Genomic DNA, 18,493 nt, shown 5'->3' with positions numbered 1-18,493 from the left:
CAAATTCAGAAATCTGATACTCCTTCGAGGACGTTAACCACTCCAATGTCATATTTATTTCTAGACGTATAATTGTTTTTTGAGAAACAACCATGAGATCTTAGATTCCATTTTGATTCAGATATTCGAATTCTCGCTGGCAAAATCTAATCCCGAAACAAATATATATATATATATATATATATGTCACATAGAAACACTGTGAGGTCTCATTTTAATGTCACACTTACGCACTGTTTGTCCTACAGTTTTGGATATTATTCACCTCATAAAACTCACGGCATAGTTATTGTGAGAATAAAACATTCATGCAAAAGATTTGTTTAAATATCGTAGGAATAAATTGGAAATGAATAAGTGGGACCGCTTATACGAATTTAATTTTATTGCTATCTGGTCGCAGCGACAGTGCTTGTACCAAGTACAACCACACATTTGACTAGACGTTCTGTGTATAGTCGGGTCAATACGACATGAAACACGAGTGTAGTTGCAGTGCATTTGCGCACACGCTCGAACTGGCGCGGTGAAGGCAGCAGTTGGAACCGAGTTGGGACCGTCGCAAACTACAGCGATGGATGGTGCCAGCAAGGGTTTCGCCACGCTCCTAGCCGCTACGCTCCACCGAAGCGCCGCGAGAGAAGCCGCGTACGCAATTGCGTACGTGCTTCATGTCGTCTTCACCGTATTATACGTACGAACTATATAACTTGCACATTAATACGGCGGAAGTTACCCAGATATTGCAAAAATGTGCTGTTGTCCAATATACTGCCGAAGCTCAACCAAACAAGTCAAATACCTTAAGAGAGCGAAAAACTTTTGGTATCAACTCTCTATTTCGTTACGCTGATTTGCCGGACATTGTCGACTTGGACCACTCGGTCACCCGGTCTCGCTAGGCAGTTCGCGCGAAATGTCATGTTTCGCTGGAAGTGAAACAGAGGCGAATGGATAGATTCCGTGCGAGCTCTTGCTGTTGATCGAGAAGGTTGGACAGAGGGTTCAAGGACGATGCATCATAGCGACAGATGCGGCCAATCGCGTCAGATAATAATAGCAGCCCACCGATTAGCACATGTAACTCAAGAATTCATTTTTTGATCGGTCTTTTCTGGAGCTCCTCAATAAGAAGAGAAACCTGGTCTTAAGTGAATACGAAAAAAGTCACATAGTTCTTTCCACATTCTATAAGATAGGTAACACACCTTCGACACCTTCGACAGCTCCTCATTCGCTAGTTTCCTGCTGGATGACACACGGTGAAGAAATTATGGACTGAAAAAAACTTCTTGCTCATATACTGCCAGGTCTTCAACATCTTTGAAATTAATAGGTAGCGGATAACGCGCCTAATGCTGGATTCGTCGATCCGTTACTCAGTTTACTTTTGTTCTATACAAATATTATATTTTAAATCAAGATATGAGTCCTTAAAGTCCAGCATATCACGGTTTCGACAGAATGAGGGAATCCGCAGGAGAAGGTAAAGATGAGGTTGTACTATTCTGGGGTGATTCCGCTTACCCTAGTTGTCGTGAAAGACGGCGTGGGAACCGCTTCAGTTCCTACGAGTTACGTTAGAACGTACACCTCCGGTCCCCCCAGCAGCCCATTTACTTGTTTAAGTTGGATAGGCTAGTGAGTAAACCTAATTAATTTTCGACAGGTCGCACGGGATGTGGTGCGTGCACAAAGGTGGGGAATGGTAAAGAGGGTCCTGACGGATCCTATGCGAATACCTCCGATACATTACGTAGTTCGAGTGTCCAGCGGATATGCCGCTGGACACTCGAACTTACCTCAGGTCACGCTCCAGTCGTTCATGGAGACCCAGACCAGCCTCTTAGATCTTCTTCTGACCACTGAGGTGCAAAGGACTATACAGTTATAAGGAAACATGTAAAGAAGAATGTCGAAGTTACTGAATAAATTCTAAAAAATGTTGCTAAAAGTACATATCATTTCGTGTGGTTTTGTAGTGAGAGGACAGGAGAGAGTTTTGTTTAGATTTTATCTCCAGGAGGTTTAGAAATCTTATCAAATTAACTCTTTTCCATATAAAAGATAGGAGATACAGAGAGTCCATCTGTCCGGAAATAAATTAGGCTACAAAAGATGTGGGACTTACAGGATAACAATAGTCCTTATTCCCATAACTTTTGAAAGCTGGAATGTTCCTTTTTTTAACGAAAATTTTCATACACAATTTGGAGCTATTAGATGCACCTTTCCCTCTTATTTCACGTGAGGATTTCTGTTGTTTCTAGTATGGTCAAAACGTTGTCGTCACCTCACAACACAAATTTCCAGTGGATGTTTCTGATTCTCCACAACAATTTTGTAGCTTATCAATCATATCCGAACCGGTGATGCAGAGTATGACGTTTAGCTGTAAGTGAGCAGAGTCAGGTATTTAGGTAGTAACGTAGGGAAAATAATTTCTCGCACCACTGGTAACTGCTCTGGCGAGGCATGATCAGGGCATGCTCGAAAATCTGCTGGGACCCTCTTTGCACGTATCCCACAAGAGTGCCACCAGACCCCTCAACCTTTCTGCAGATCCCCTCACGGAACTCACAGCGATAGCGTTGAGTTCGGTTAGTAGAGTGCGGAGACTCGCGCGATTCCGCTCATTCTTAAGCGTTGTAAGAAAAAGGGCTGAGAGACGCCGTTTTCTAGCTTCTCTTTCCAGCTGCAACACATCGCCCTTGTGCGCACCTCACCCACTTGCGAGCAGTCGAAGATCAATGATGTCATCATGCCAATCTATTCAACTGAGACATATATATAGGCTGCTGAAGAGAGCAGAACGTGTACATGGTGGGCGTTCTAACGTAACTCGTAGGAACTTCGCTTCCCAAGCCGCTTTTTTTAGGACGATTTGGGAGGGATGAGCGGAACCACCACTGATCCCGCAGTTTACAGTCCTACCTCTGGCGTTCCCCGTGGATTCCCTCACCATGTCAGATTCGTGGTATATTGGCTTTAAATCCTAATCATGATTCACTCTCAGTTAAAAAATCACAATGTTTACTGTAAAGATAAAAATCGTAGGAACGAAATGGTGCGGTGCTCAGCTCCAGAAGCACTGCGTTCGATACCTCCAGATGTTATACTATCTTAGCGATGGGTGACGTTAGACACATACATTAATACTGTACTTGACTCCCATAGAAATCAGGTTTATCACAGTATTTCTCAAGGATTAGAGTAATAATTTATGACTTAATTTTCACTTCAAAGCAGCTTCCGATAAACTTTCGATATTGCATTCTCTTTGGTTGGTACTAGATTATTGCGCGGGAGAGTAGTTGCCCATTAACATAGCAAAAGCGTGCAATATCTTTTATATAGTATCTAATCTTTCAAGTGCAAAGGGATGACCACATTTTAAGATTCAAAACAACTTTTTACATCCATATTGGTGATGAAATTGAAACAGGCCGAATAGACCACTCTGTGGGCTCCTGGTCCAACCGATTTCAGGATTTGTAGGTGTTTCCTTCCAACAAAATTCTACCATTCAGTGAGCAAATATAGCAGAGTCAAAACGACATGAAGCACGGTGCAGTTGAGCAAGCGGCCTCGTCTCGATTCCCAACGCTCAGTTACGAGCGCAGCCGTTCACGCAGCTGCACCGTGCTTCATGTCGTTTTGGCCCTATGGTATGTCGAGGCGTCAAAAATGAAGAACTGCTGCAGTATCGAAGTTGAATTTCCTGCAAAAACTACTCTCTTCGCAGTGAAACACGATGAAGTTGTTTGGAAAATGTGCGCAACATTTTTACCTCGTTACAAATTTCTGTATGCGCACTTTAATTTCGAGTGTTTGAAGGTACTAAAAGTACGAAGAAATAACGTGTATCAGAAACACGTCGCCCTAAATGCCGATAAGGTATAAGAGTAGGTTTCCTTGAGATTCCTTTCATTTCGGTTTCTGTTACAATTTCAACCAGATCCTCCAAAAAATAAAAAAATCTATCATTAACTCACACGTCCCGTTCATGTTACGAACGGCACTTGTCTTCCGTAGAAACAATGGAACACCCTCTCTACGTACAGGAGTTCAGTAGTAGATTCATGTTCTTTTCTTTAGCCGTGAGGAACGAAAGTAAACCGAATAAGGCCTTATTCATCTAGTCCATCAAACGGTCGACGTTGTGTTGTAAAAAAGGTCAGGAAAGGAGGTCTACGGAAGCACCTCAAAACATTTCAACGTCCAGTCACCAGACCAACAAGTTTAAGGCAGTTTCCTATCAATTTACATTCTTGAGGATACCGTCCTCAAAATACTCGAAGTTACAAGAAACTTTGAATCTCGCTTCAAGCAAATACTTTTCAAAAACTCAGTTTTCTCCATCGCAATGAGACAACTTTCTGGAAACTTTCTTCGAATTTAAAAAATGAAAAAAAAATGAAATTTTAAAATTTTAGTTTAAATTAGTTTATATTCACCAATTTTTTGGGCAACAAAATTGTACTCAGAAGATGGGTGGAATTTAAATGTTTATACAATGTTCTTTGAACCCGAAACAGTAAAGCAGTTTTTTTTTATTTTTTTGAATGTGGAAATATCAATAAAATTTCCAAACCTATACATATATGTACACCTTGCAAATTTACACGTTTTCTCAAAAACTACATCCCGAATATCTCATCAAGAAAATAAAAGGGCGTTTTTAACAAATAAATATTTCGAATTTTTCTACATTCCACATGAAAGCAGGATACCTTACACTTCGGAAATTTTGCTTTTCTCCACGTTTTGTACATACAACATCTTAGAAAGAATAGATAACTTTAGAGACAGTAGAAAGACGTTGACTTAGAAAAGAAGGATGACATCCTCCACGAACGGAGGAAAGTATATACCAGTTTCGATGGCAGCCAATCATTCTATCAATGAGAGTGTAGCTACTTTTCACACGAAAAGAACTCGCATGATATGTGATGCCCTCTAAAGTATGTAACGATTCACACCAGACCTCTGTGGTAAATATTTACAATCTTCAAAAGAAAATGTTTGCAAAGTTGCACATGTTGGAATCTTAGCACGTTGAACATTAAATTTCTACTCAAATGTGGTCCATCGAGTGGCGATATCTAGTGCGTTTTCGTCTGACAGTAGCACTTGTCGACATCTCCAGCTTTTTTGCAACCAGTCGAAGTGATGCGACTGCTGAAGGTGCTTGTTTTGTTTGCGTTGTAGTTGCGTTCAGTGAGGCATAAAAAAATCACAAAAGAACAAAAAAGACTCGGAAGAACATGAAAGATACGGAAAAGAACCTGAAGAAACCAAAAGGAGGTAAAGAAGATTTATCTAACGATGGAAAGAAGTTGTTGGAACAGCAGCAATGAAGAGAGTACTGTCGGATAACTCAGCAGTTCTTCTGTTTCCAAAAATCGCAAAAAAAAAACAAATTTTCACGCGGGGATTGGCTGTTTCGCTGTGTGATCCGCTTCCAAAATCAAATTCCCTAATTCTGAAGCAAGAAGACAAATGATGAGCGTTAAATTCATACATTGTCCCCTCTCCGTGCGAATTTTCTTACTCCAGAAAACCTAGAGTTACAACTTTCGTCCGACATCAATCAGTCATGTCAATGTTACAGCTAGAGGATTGTTTTTAAGAAGGTGACTCTTTTCCAAGTTTAATAAGGTTGGAATTTGATCCGTACTAATCAAGAGAGCATAAGAAGACAACTTTTGCTCGTATTGACAAAAAAAGTGAACTTCGCAGCGTATCAAGAGTGTTGAGTGACAGTTTAGTCGTTCCTGGAAAATCTCAATAAAGCCTCGCTGTTTTTTCAATCTCCTTTTATGGAACGCTACACCTCAGCTTTTTTTGTAATCACATGGTTCTCTAGTTCATTTTCTCCAGGCATCAGGCCGCTTGCATTTTCTGTCAGAAGGTTTGGACCTTCGAAGTACCCATTTGATGCACAAAATTGTCGCCCAAACTCGGAGTTGCGCTAAACATTTTCACACATTTGTTCTTGATCAATCCGTTCCTTTGAAAAACATTGATTTGACCCTTTCGTTTCCGTTAAGACCTCGGCTTTACTACATTTTCTGAAAGAAGAGGAAAATCAAAAAATACAGTATGTAGTTGAGTGTACATGAAACAAGAAGTACTGATCTCTAATCGATTAAAGCATGGAATTTGGAGTGAATCCATTCTTTCGTTATTTTTGAAAAAGGTTCACTTACATTAAAATGATCCTCTTTACGCAGTAACATGGAAACTGGCGTCGACCAAGCGTCGACCTCTTAGGCCCCGAGTTTGCTGCCACACGAGTTACACACTTTTTAGTCGGCAAAATCTTGCGCTATGTACGTGCAGAGGTCTATGGGAGTGATTTTTCCTTCCCTTGGAGCGCATTTTAGTCCTTTGTGCTTTTATCTCGTGAGCATGTGACTCACGTGAATGACCGTAATCCTCATACCCATGATCTATGCTCCTACTTATAACACTTGTGCAGAGACCAACTTCGAAAAACTCATGGCATGCAGTGTTTGATGAATCTCGAATAGCTAAAGTTAAAAAAATTCAACTGCTCTTAGTTCCATCTATTTTATTGCTTTATTTTTTCTAATGTTTTCACGGAAGCATAGAACAAAATATGTGAAAGAACGATCATATTTGCAAAGCAAAGCAACGGGGAATGATGTGACTAAAACGCAACGATAAGATTTAAAAAATGCTGTCTCTATGACCCCATTGCGAAATTCGCCATGACGTGAAGAAAGTATCTGGCGTTCATCAACTTCGTATATTGGACGTCACAATAGCAACTGTGTCTCTTATAGAGTAAGCGTTGAAGTTGTAGACATCCCGTGTAGAAGATTTCCAAACAACATATTATGCGTCATGATGTCATACCAACATTTTTCGACGTTATGCGCTTTTGACTTCAGAAACGACTTCCATTAGATAAGAGTACGAAAAAAGTAATGTAAAGAAGAGAAGACGTGCCGATCGCCAAGCGAAATCACTTTAAATAGACCCTCGGATGAGGACGATCCCCAGCTAACCCCAAACTCATGAAGGCCTACCAAGTTGCTGCAATACTCTTCATCTGCCTTATTGGGCTTTCTGAGAGTGGATGTTATGACAATTGGAGTCGTTGTACCCCGCAGACAAAGGTAAGCAACTCTCTTAAACCAACCATGAAAAGAAGAGCTCAACTTAATTGCTCTGCCCTTATGTCATTCTTGGGTTAGGAGCTCTTGTCAGCAGGTAGCAGTTTCGCGTTCAGCTAGATGCCAACAACCAGATCTTGCTTGCTTGTTACTCAAAAGGCTACCTATTTTCTATTTTTGAGTCATCATTGGGCCTGTACGGGGACCAGTAGTTAGGAGTGCCCGCACATGCACTTCCTCTTTGAACTTCAGTCATTCTAGCAACTCGCCACACTGTAACGCGCAATCCTGAATCTTATTGATGGAGAGAAAAGCAATTACTTGCAACAAAATGAGGCGAAGTTAGGATTAATTTATTCACAAACATTTCAGTTCGCAACAGGAATATTGTGGAAAGATTGCCCCGATTACTGTAGACAATGCAAAGGACGAACAAGTGGGAGCTGTGTGAAGGTTCATAACAAAGCTTGCAGTGGAGGATACCAGTGCCAGTAAGTTGATATGACTTTCTTGTAAAATATTTCATCTCAGATCCGGAAAATTTCAGGTGTTCCGGTGGCACGCGTCCAAAATCTACAAATCCAGTCATAGTTGCCACTTGTAAACTTGGATTGTAAAAGTAAGTACTCTGAACGAAATAAACGTCCGATGGCAAAGCAGAGTTCTGTACAATTTTTCTTATCGTCTTAAGTTTTTGAAAATAGTACGTTTTTTTTTTTGCTGCAATCGCTGTATTCGAACAGCATCTTTCAGTGAAGAGATAAGAACTCGTCCTCCCCCAAAAGTATTAGTTCGGCAGCAACTTACGGCAAAATTTCTGCTGTAATGAGTGAAGCTTACAACGACCACTAGCAAAAATACATACATTCAACGATACTGAAAGAATATGAAAAAAGAATAGAAAAGATGTTAGCTAAAGCATTAGCGAGACATTTATAAAGTATGTGATGATAAAGATGATTATACGGTTATCCTGATGTGTAAATAATTGAAAGATTACAGCTTCGTGATGAAAAATGGCTATCTATAAATTCTCGTCAATATTCCCATTTCGACAACAGAATGCCTTTCTAAACCGCATTCTTCAACATTGAACAACGTTTAACGATTCAAGAGCAAAGAAATAGAGACTATTGCATTTAACAGCAGCTATATCACCCTACACCTCTTTGAGGTGTCTGTTTGTCAAAGTGGCGAAGACGTGACTTTAGGCGTCGAACTGCGATGCAGAGCGGAGGTACTTTCTTTCAGGCAAGGTCTCCCAATCTGAGGAGCTCGCCATCTCCTACATTTCTGACTTACCGAAGTAAGAAATATACCCAAAAGTAAACCACTGCTAAGATTCCCCGCTGTCATGGCAAACTGCATGGCATGGTGGTGAAAACCCTCCTGAAAGCGATCCCCCCAAAGAAGACCTTCTAGAAAAAGATCGCTCCATCCGGTCCTTCTATTATAGCCGCTCATAGCAACGAAAAATTAGGAATAACAAATATAATTAAAGAAACAAATTGGACGGTTAGTAAATAAAACAATATAAGGTAGCAAATATTAATAAATACTACTATAATGGATATTGATATAAAGTGCGGCGAGCGAGAATAACAGGGAAAACATTATAGAACTATTTTCACGCTATTTTCTACCATTTGCGCACAATTTTACTCATCGAAAATGAAAACGATCGGTTGAGAGTTCGATCTCCGCCGGAATTGCCCCTTCTTGCAAAGTGGAAAAAACAAGTAATACCGAAGCAGAACGCATTCCAAGAGCATTTTCTCGCTATTTTCTACCTCATACACACAATTTTACTCATTGGGAGTGATTGCACACAATGAATAGCTCGTCCCCTCCTCCACCCCCTCCCCCCACGGGCTCGGGTTCTTGGTTTTTGTGAAACTGGGAAAAATTACAAAATTACAGAGAAGAACATTTCAGTTATATATATATATATATATATATATATATATATATATATATATATATATATGTGATCACGAAAATCACGAAAATCCAAAAATGGAGTGCGGCGTCATTTCAGGGATTAAAACCAGGCCCTGATTGGAAATTACTGCTGGATTGGTCGGATTTTGTTACTTTGAAATAAACATGAATACCGGACTAGTGAAGAGACGGAGGAAGACAATGGTGGCTGCTTTTTGTAAAGGAAGATTTGCGCTATGAAAAGGGTCAAATGTCTTCTTGAAGCGCCCTTTGGTTTTTTTTGAAAGCTAGTTGAGAAAAAGCTGGGAAATTTAGCATTTTTCTCAACTTTTTCTCAACTAACTTTTGAGAAAACGAAAACTACTCTGAAGAAATTGAAAATGAATTACATGCAAAAACTATTAGCAAATTAGTAGCGAAAATTCTCCTCTTCGACATTTTTTGGACTTAATTCATTTCAATAAACTACGAGCTGAGTTATTGGACTTTGTCTGAGTCATATTAATTTTGACGCCTAGCCGAAAATCTGAGATTTCGTATTTTTTGCGAAATTACTGTAACGAGGTCAAAAAAATTCAATCCCATATTTTGATTGAGCATCGAGAAAAACCCATAACTGGAAATTTTGGTCTTCGTAGGTGTTCTGGTTCTCTCAAAGGCTAGTTGAGGGAAAGTCGAGAACTTATGGCAAACTTTAAGATTTTTCTCAACTAGGTTTCAAATAAACTAGGAAAGCTAGAAGCACCAAAATTCATAGGAATGCAGAAGATTGCATGAAATTCACTTTGAGCGATGTTACCTACCTACCTGCCGCTAGAATGAGATCAGCTGCAGTGATGTCTGGTACTCGCCGTTCTCATAAGAATTCTGTTCTTGTATAAAAAAAAGGTCTTCGTCGGTGGACACGGTAATCGTCCAGTGTCAGGACTGCTGTGAAGGTCGACTTCATACCTATCAATCGCAGATAAAGGTGCAGTTCAAGTGTTTGAGATCAATCACCTGACGTTCATGCTCAATCACTGATGTTCATGCTCACAAGAGAAAAACACAGAGGGCTACAGTACGGTACAACAAACGGATAGTTTCACGTCCACAACACGTAAATGCGCAAGATTTTGCTTGTAGGTATTCGTCTAGCAGCAAAACCAGCGCCTCAGAAAACCTTGACGCTTTTGTCGACGCTCTTTCCATGTTCCTCCGTAAAAATGATCTTTTAAAGTAAGTGATGTTCCTTCAAACATAACAAAAAGATAAATTCACTCCACATTCCTTGCCTTAGTCGGTAATAGATCATTTCTTTTTTTTGGTTCCATATTCCACCAGATTATTTTTTGATTTTCCTTGCCGTTTGGAAAAATGGAGTGAAGCTGAGATCTTAACGACTATGATTAGGTCAAATCAAAGATTTGATGATCTAGATTAATTAACGACGGTTTCGCGAAAAACAAAAGTCAAGAGTCAAAAGCAGTGCGATTCTGTGCATCCAGTGCGTGAATATGGGGTGAAAAATTTTTCGACTATCGAAAGCTCCTAGCAAAAAACATAAGCGGACCGACATAAAAGAATGGACTGGAGAACCGTGATATTGCAAGAAAAGTGGACGTTATCCTGACTAAAATTTAAATGGAAATCATTGAAGTTTTATAAGAACGATAGTAAATTGTCGTTCAACACTCTCGATTGGTTGAGATCTTGTCTTTCGTTGTTTATTGCCTATCCAACTTCATTAAGCTTTGAAAGGAGTCACTTTTTTTCTCAAAAGATCTATTCATGCTGCAAGACAAACGATGTCAAGCAAATGTTGTAATTCTAGATTTTTTGAGACTGGTGATGTGTATGGAAGAGGAGCTGTGGTTAAAGATGGGGCTCTGAAAAAATTGGGGAGTTTCACCTTTACCTGAAGTTAACGATTGTAGAGTGCTCAGAGTCTTTATTATCTTCACTAAACACAAGATAGCCGGCTAATTTCTATCATAAACACACAAATACAACTAGTGGGTTAAAAGTATAAGACGGGACAAACCACGGCACGACCTCGCCCACTTGGCTGCTCCTCCGAGCACCTCGTTTGATGCAGTGTTGCCGCTTCTAAACGGTTCCATCGCTCTGCGCTGCAGACGGCTCTTGCAATCACACAGGCAAGCTCAAGCAATCACTCCGGGGCTACTCACGCCCCCTCAGAGCCTAGACTTGGGTGCTCTTGATCAGAGCACAAAGGAGACTTCAGATTTGTCGACGGTTTTGGGAAAGGGGCCCCCTGTTAATTAAAAATTATAAAAATAAAAAAAAAAAAAAAAAAAAAAAAAAAAAAAAAAAAAAAAAAAAAAAAAAAAAAAAAAAAAAAAAAAAAAAAAAAAAAATGCGGTGGCTAGCCGATGTGTCAAGTCAGTGGTTTTATCCTCCCAGACAAGTCTGATACCAATTTAACGACCATGGAGGGATGAAAGGCTTGGTGAACACTAGGACGGATTCGAACCTCCGATCGATTGTGCAGGAAGCGTAATCTCTAACCGCTACACTACACCCGCCCATGAGCGTTGAGTATTTCCAGATAATGTAGAGGATCGGTAGAGAAATTGGAGGAAAGGAGAAGGGTGGGAGAGAGTGAGCGTGATCGTTCTCATACAGACTAACTACACCCCACCTGCCTGTGTGGAGATCCCAGCATTGGAAATTTTGTGATTTACTATCTTTGATAGTTCCAGAATAGTCGATAAAGTTCGAATATTCGTTTGTTCTTATCTTATGCTGTTTAAGTCTTCCCTAATGTTTCCAATAGGGGGAACGGTCATGAGGTACCCGTACGATGTGCCCCCGCGTATCCAGGAGGCTAATGAGCGACGTTAATTGCACCGCGCGTCTCCTGATACCGTCATAATCGCTACAGTAGCCTGATTGCTCCTCTTGTGCTACGTCTTCAAGATGCCCCGCCCACGCCACCCTCCCCTCCCATTTCGCCGCGTCTACCGCTCTTACGACGATTTTTTTCGCCGCGCTCACAGCTCCTATGATGCGCTTTTAAAATCGAACAGAAAGGAAAGTACCTGGTGTCAGATGTTGTTCGAAGTTCTACATAAAGTGTGATTGTAAGTTAATATAAAAGAAGGAAAGAATGAAATAGGTTTGTATAAGTGATATGCCATTTAGAAATGCGAGTGAAAATGAAATTATCCTGTTTCGACTTGTTAGGTGGAAAACACTCATCCATCTCTGGGAATGTAAGAGATGTTTCAAAAAATGTCTCACTGATCGGTGTTATGCTAACTTCTTTGCTTTTTTTCTCTTTCTAAGGATTTCTTTTTGTTTATCTAGCTGGGTAAAACTGGAATCCAACGATTAATGAGGCGCGAATAATGCTTCGCAGACATACACTGTACCTAAAGGTATGTCTCGAGGATACAAAGGTCTCTGTTCGCCACTAATACACCTAACCTGTCATATTGATTTTATGCAGAGAATAGATGGAAATGAAGCGATAAAACGCTGTTGGAAGAAGTTTGAAGAACCACACAAAGCTCTATTATATAAAACTGTATAGAACGTAAAACGTAAAACTTAGCAAGTATTGAAATATTTGACATGCGCTTTATATAAACATTATATCTAAGTAAAATTTTGAAGAGCTAAAATGCAGAGAGGAGTTTAAAGAATGTATACAAAGTAATAAGCGCATAAAGTTGCTGTTATTATAGCTGCTGCATTTGAAAGTTGAACACGAATTCGTTGAATGGCATCGTGACAAACACATACTTATGCACTGCTAGTTTATATAGAAGACTTAAAGTATGGAATGTGTTAAATTATGAGATGCGTGAAAATATATGCATGTTATTCTTTTCCCTGGAGCATCTTTTCGAATAATTTTTACTTATGTAAAGTTACATTGGATAGAAGGATCTACTTCTCTTTTATTCCCAATAACATGCGCTTAGTTTACTATATCCGTACATTCGAACTCGCTGCGACAATTCGTTTTTCCCCTTCCGTTCAAAATTCGCTCTATCCACCGCTTAGTCGCGGCGCGAACGTCGCGCGCGGCGTTGATCAGAGAGCAATGGGGAGGCGGAGTGCAGGTGATCTCAGGTGGTCGTGGAGGATATCTAGCTGGTGGAGCGACAGCCGTAATTACGCGGAGGAGCGCAGTGCTGAAGGGAGGACAGGAGCGGTCAGCCGGTTTTCACGGGTACCTCTTGTCCCGCACCCTTCCAATAGAGCTAAGAAAATCTGGGTAAGAAAGGTCAAATCTAGGGAATGATGTAGAAACCCCAAATTAATTATAATATAATGATTTCTTTAAAATTACTTAGAGGCGGTTGGATAAGTCAATGGCACGAAGAATGGATGAGGAGTCTGACGCTAATCAATCCGCTTGTGATTTGTCAACGCGTTCAGCTTCATCTCTGACTACTGACCTTCGCAGTCGACTTTGACTTGAGTTGACTTTTTTAAGATTAGAGAGCCCAAAAACACACATCCCACCGTCTTTCTAACTTTTTCCTATTGATTTCTGTTATGTTGTGTTCTGTTATGCACTTCCGTCAGATAAGCGTAAGAAAAAAGTACACCCAGTGTCGCTGAAAGCCGAGGTAAACGTGCCGATTGCCAAGTGAAATCACTTTAAGTAGACCTCAAATGACCACAATCTCCAGCTCATCTAAACCTCATGGAGTCCTACCAAATTGCTGGAATACTCTTCATCTGCCTTACTGGGCTTTCTGAATGTGGATGTTATAGAAATTGGAGTCGTTGTACACCACAGACTCGGGTAAGCAATTCCCTTAAAGCAACCGCTAAAACATAATAAAGAGCTCAATTTAATTGTTGTGGTTTTCCGAAATATTTTAATTATCATTCTTCGCTCAAACAACTTTTGTCACCAGCTAGTGAATGTTTGTGCTTTCGAGATCTTTCAGCTAAAATGCCCACAACAGAATCATATCCAGCTGTTTTATATTTGTGAGTCATCATTGGTGGCGTTAATAGTCCGCAAAGGAAAGAGGAGAATAACGTGTATTGTTACTCACTAGCGATAATTATGGCGATCAATAGTTTGGGAAGTGCACAGATGCACTTCCTCTTTGGACTACAGTTATTATACCAACTCTCGAGGCTGCGACACGCATTACTGAATCCTATCGATGGAAAGCACTGCAATGGCCTACAAAGAATTGCGACAAAGTTAGGACCAATTTATTCGTAAACATTTCAGTTGGCAATAGGGATACTGTGGAAAAGCTGCCCCGATTATTGTAGACAATGTAAAGGACGAGCAAGTGGGAAGTGTGTGAGGGTTCGCAACAAAGTTTGCAGTGGAGGATACCAATGCAGGTGATTTTATTACTTCTTTCATAACATTTGAACATTCCATCTCAGATTCGGAGCATTTCAGGTGTTTCGGTGGTTTGTATCCAAGGTCTAAAAATCCATTCGTAACTGCCACTTGTCGGCTTGGATTGTAGAAGCAACTACTAAGACTAAAAGAGTTTGATCCGACTGCAGTTTTGCATGAATATATTGTAATATATTATGTGAAAAAGAATAAAATCTCTTGAATTTGGTGAATTATTACGTCGGTGATATATGACATGAAATATCGGGCGATTAAGATCCGTTGTTTGTGCGCAAGTGCAAAGTTATAGTAAACGGCCAGCTTTAGAACTATTCCAGTATAAAATATGAATAAGGGACAGATTGGATGCACGCTGAATTCCCAACGAAGTTTCTATATTTAATTCTGGTACTAGTACATTTGGGGCCGCGTATAAGAGTCTGATTGCTACCTGCACGTGGTGGCCCTGCTTTAACTAAACGCAATCAGGCCTTCGAGTGTACGCATTGGGAACGAACGAGCTATATAACCCGCACTGTAACATGGCGAAGGATTTCCATGCATTGGAAATCCTTTGTGCTTTTACCTCGTGAGCGTGTGACTCACGTGAATGGTCGTAATCCTCATTCGTAATCTTCATACCCATGATCTATGCCCCTACCTATTATACTTGTGCAGAGACGAAAATCTCATGGCATGCAGCGTTTGATGAATCTCGAATAGAATAAAGTTAAAAAGATTTAACTGCTCTTAGTTCCATCTGTGCGTGTGAGATTGGCTCACGAAATATGGGATTTATACCCAAGAAGAATGCAGTGGTTCAGTGGTAGAACGTTTATCAAATAATCAGAAAGTCAAGCACAGAAGAAAAGCCGGCCTGCTCCGGCTAGTACATGAACAAGATACTGACAAACGCTCTGCCTCCTTGCCATATGGTCGGCAAGGAGGGGACAGTATCGCGTCGAACAATAAACTATCAATTGTCGTGTTCCGAGGTAGGAACACCATCTATTTTATTGTTTTATTTTTTTCTAATGCTTTCAAGGAAGCATAGAACAAAATGTGTGAAAGAGCGATTATATTTACGAAGCAAAGAAACGGGGAATGATGTGATTAAGACGCAATGATAAGATTTAAAAAATGCTGTCACTGTGACCCGATTGCGAAATTCGCCATGTCGTGAAGAATTGGCGAATAAAGTATCTGGCGTTCATCAATTTCGGATATTGGACGCCACAATAGCAACTGAATCTCTTATAGATCGCGGGCGTAGGCGTTGAAGTTGTAGACATCCCGTGTAGAAGATTTCCAAACAACATATTATGCGTCATGATGTCATACCAACATTTTTCGACGTTATGCGCTTTTGACTTTAGAAACGACTTCCATTAGATAAGAGTACGAAAAAAGTAATGTAAAGAAGAGATGTGCCGATCGCCGAGCGAAATCACTTTAAATAGGCCCTCAGATGAGGACGATCCCCAGCTAACCCCAAACTCATGAAGGCCTACCAAGTTGCTGCAATACTCTTCATCTGCATTACTGGGCTTTCTGAATGTGGATGCTTTGACAATTGGAGTCGTTGTACACCGCAGACAAACGTAGGCAACTCTCTTAAACCAACCATTAAAAGAAGAGCTCAACTTAATTGCTCTGCCCTTATGTCATTCTTGGGTTAGGAGCTCTTGTCACCAGGTAGTAGTTTCGAGTTCAACTAGACGCCAACAACCAGATCTTGCTTGCTTGTAACACCAAAAGTCTACCTGTTTTCTATTTTTGAGTCATCATTGGGCCTGTACGGGGACCAGTAGTTAGGAATGCCCGCACATGCACTTCCTCTTTGAACTTCAGTCATTCTAGCAACTCGCCACACTGTGACGCGCAATCCTGAATCTTATTGATGGAGCAGGGGAATTACTTGTAGTGAAATGCGGCGAAGTTAGGACCAATTTATTCACAAACATTTCAGTTCGCAACAGGAATATTGTGGAAAGATTGCCCCGATTACTGTAGACAATGCAAAGGACGAACAAGTGGGAGCTGTGTGAAGGTTTATAACAAAGATTGCAGTGGAGGATACCAGTGCCAGTAAGTTGATATGACTTTCTTGTAAAATATTTCATTTCAGATCTGAAAAATTTCAGGTGTTCCGGTGGCTCCAGTACAAAATCTACAAATCCACTCATAGTTGCCACTTGTAAACTTGGATTGTAAAAGTAACTACTTTGAATGAAGTAAACATTTGATGGCAAAGCAGAGTTCCGTAAAAATTTTCTTATCGTCTTGCCGAGTCATGGGACGAGACGCAAAGTTACGGAAAATATTCGAACATTCATCTCTCACTTAGTGATTTATTCCCAAAATTTTTTTTATTTTCCTCTACCGACACCTTTTGGTAGAGCATCAAGGAAAATCTTGACTGGAAATTTTTATTTCTTTAGCTGTCCTGCTTCCCTCTATGGTTAGTTGGGAAAGGTCGAAAAATATCCCGAAAAATTGCTGTTCTTCCCAACTATGTTCCAAAGAAAAAACAAAATTTCTCTGTGAAATCTCGCAAAACAAGACTCCATAACATTTACTATGGGCGTTGTTATTCAGCAACTATTAGCAACTAGTGCAGCTTACTTTGGACTAATTTTACCACTAGTTCCAGTCATAGATGTCTCTATTCGCACAGTAATGAGCTCCAAATTCTTCTTTTTTTGGGTGGTAATATGAGAATTCATCCATGTTGTATGAGGAGTGTGCTCATTTATTTTTTGGGAAAAAAATTAAATTTTTGGGGGGGGGGGGGGGGGGGAAGGGAATTTTCAGCATGCCCCGGTCATGCCTCGTCAGAGCAATTAGCGATGGTGCGTGTCCTAAAGAGATTCAGTTTCGTTGGCACCTAAATAACTGACTCTGCTCATCTACCGCTAATCATACGCTGCATCAACGGCTAGGATATAATTCACTATATACTAAATTGTCTTTGAGAATCAGACACATTCACTGCAATTTTGTGACGTGAGGTGATTTCAATTTTGTAATCGTACCAGAAGCAAGAGAAATCCACGTGAAATCACGTGAAATATGAGATAAGGATGTATCTGATAGCTTCAAATTACGTGCATAAAAATTTTCTTTGAAACGTAATATTCCAGCTCTTAAAAGTAACGGTAATGAGAATTATCGTTATCCTGTAACTCCCAAGTTTTTTTTAGCTTAATTTATTCCTGAACTTCTGCATCTCTGACTTCTTGGAACTTACAGGAAAAAAAGAGTTCAAATTTAGTAAGATTTCTAGACTTTCTGAAGGAGATAAAGGCAGACTCATTCCCTTTCTTTATTAGAACACCATACAAATCCCATATACTTCTATCTAACACTATTATTGTTCGACTTATTCGGTAATTTCGACAGCTCACACCACTCTCCTTTGCATACTTCCTTGTAACTGCGCAGTTTTCTGCGTCTCTGTGGCTAGAAGAACATCTAATACGGTTGTCTGCGTCTTCATGAACGACTGGAGCGTGACCTCTTTGAGGTATGCTCGCGTATCCGCCGGCATATCCACTGGGTACGCTATGTCTCGGAGGCATTCGCGGAGAATCCGCCGGGACCCTCTTTACCGTTCCCCGACTTGCCCAGTCAACCCTCACTGTGTTGAGCACAAGTGCTAAAGTATGGTAAGAAGACAGCTTTCGAGCTGCTTCAGCGTCACATTTTGAGAAAAGATGGTAACTGAAGTGTTCACTAGCTGGTCCCGAGATAATCGAACAATTTGATTTAATTTTGTCACTATTCAATTAACCATTTCTAATAATTATTTCTTTATTATCCATTTCATTACTTTTTATTTAAACGATTAAATTGTTTCCAATTCTTCGTGAATACCGCCTGCTTTCGACAATATTCTGTACAAAAATGACTTTTCATACGACATTCTTCAACATTCCCACTCCCATAGAGAAATTGATATAGGTGAGAAAAAAATGACATATTAAGGTGGAGCACTTCCTCTCAGATTGTATTTTAACTTCTAGTTAAAAGACCTACATGGCGGTTCAAGGGCAAAAATCAAGGAATGTCTGATGAG

The 18,493-nt window shown here is 40.2% G+C and overlaps 1 protein-coding gene across 4 annotated transcripts; it reads left to right on the top strand.

Moving 5' to 3' along the window:
* Positions 1-2,820: 2,820 nt before the first annotated feature.
* Positions 2,821-16,629, top strand: RB195_019700 (uncharacterized protein; the record flags this gene model as incomplete). 4 transcript variants are annotated; one of them, XM_064187676.1, is made up of 5 exons in its annotated part: positions 2,821-2,823; positions 2,879-2,977; positions 7,053-7,148; positions 16,385-16,503; positions 16,560-16,629. In XM_064187676.1, the coding sequence occupies 5 exons, from the start codon at positions 2,821-2,823 to the stop codon at positions 16,627-16,629; spliced, it is 387 nt and encodes a 128-aa protein (XP_064043555.1). The 4 variants fall into 4 exon arrangements, with proteins under 4 accessions (XP_064043555.1, XP_064043557.1, XP_064043558.1 ...); XM_064187677.1 differs by lacking the exons at positions 16,385-16,503; positions 16,560-16,629 and adding exons at positions 7,518-7,636; positions 7,693-7,762; XM_064187675.1 differs by lacking the exons at positions 2,821-2,823; positions 2,879-2,977; positions 16,385-16,503; positions 16,560-16,629 and adding exons at positions 7,518-7,636; positions 7,693-7,762 and having other exon boundaries at positions 7,047-7,148.
* Between the last annotated feature and the right edge of the window lie 1,864 nt (positions 16,630-18,493).

Source organism: Necator americanus, chromosome II, assembly GCF_031761385.1.
Source record: "Necator americanus strain Aroian chromosome II, whole genome shotgun sequence".
NCBI lineage: Eukaryota > Metazoa > Nematoda > Chromadorea > Rhabditida > Ancylostomatidae > Necator > Necator americanus.
Note: the sequence above shows the minus strand (reverse complement) of the source record. Positions and strands in the feature narration are given on the sequence as shown.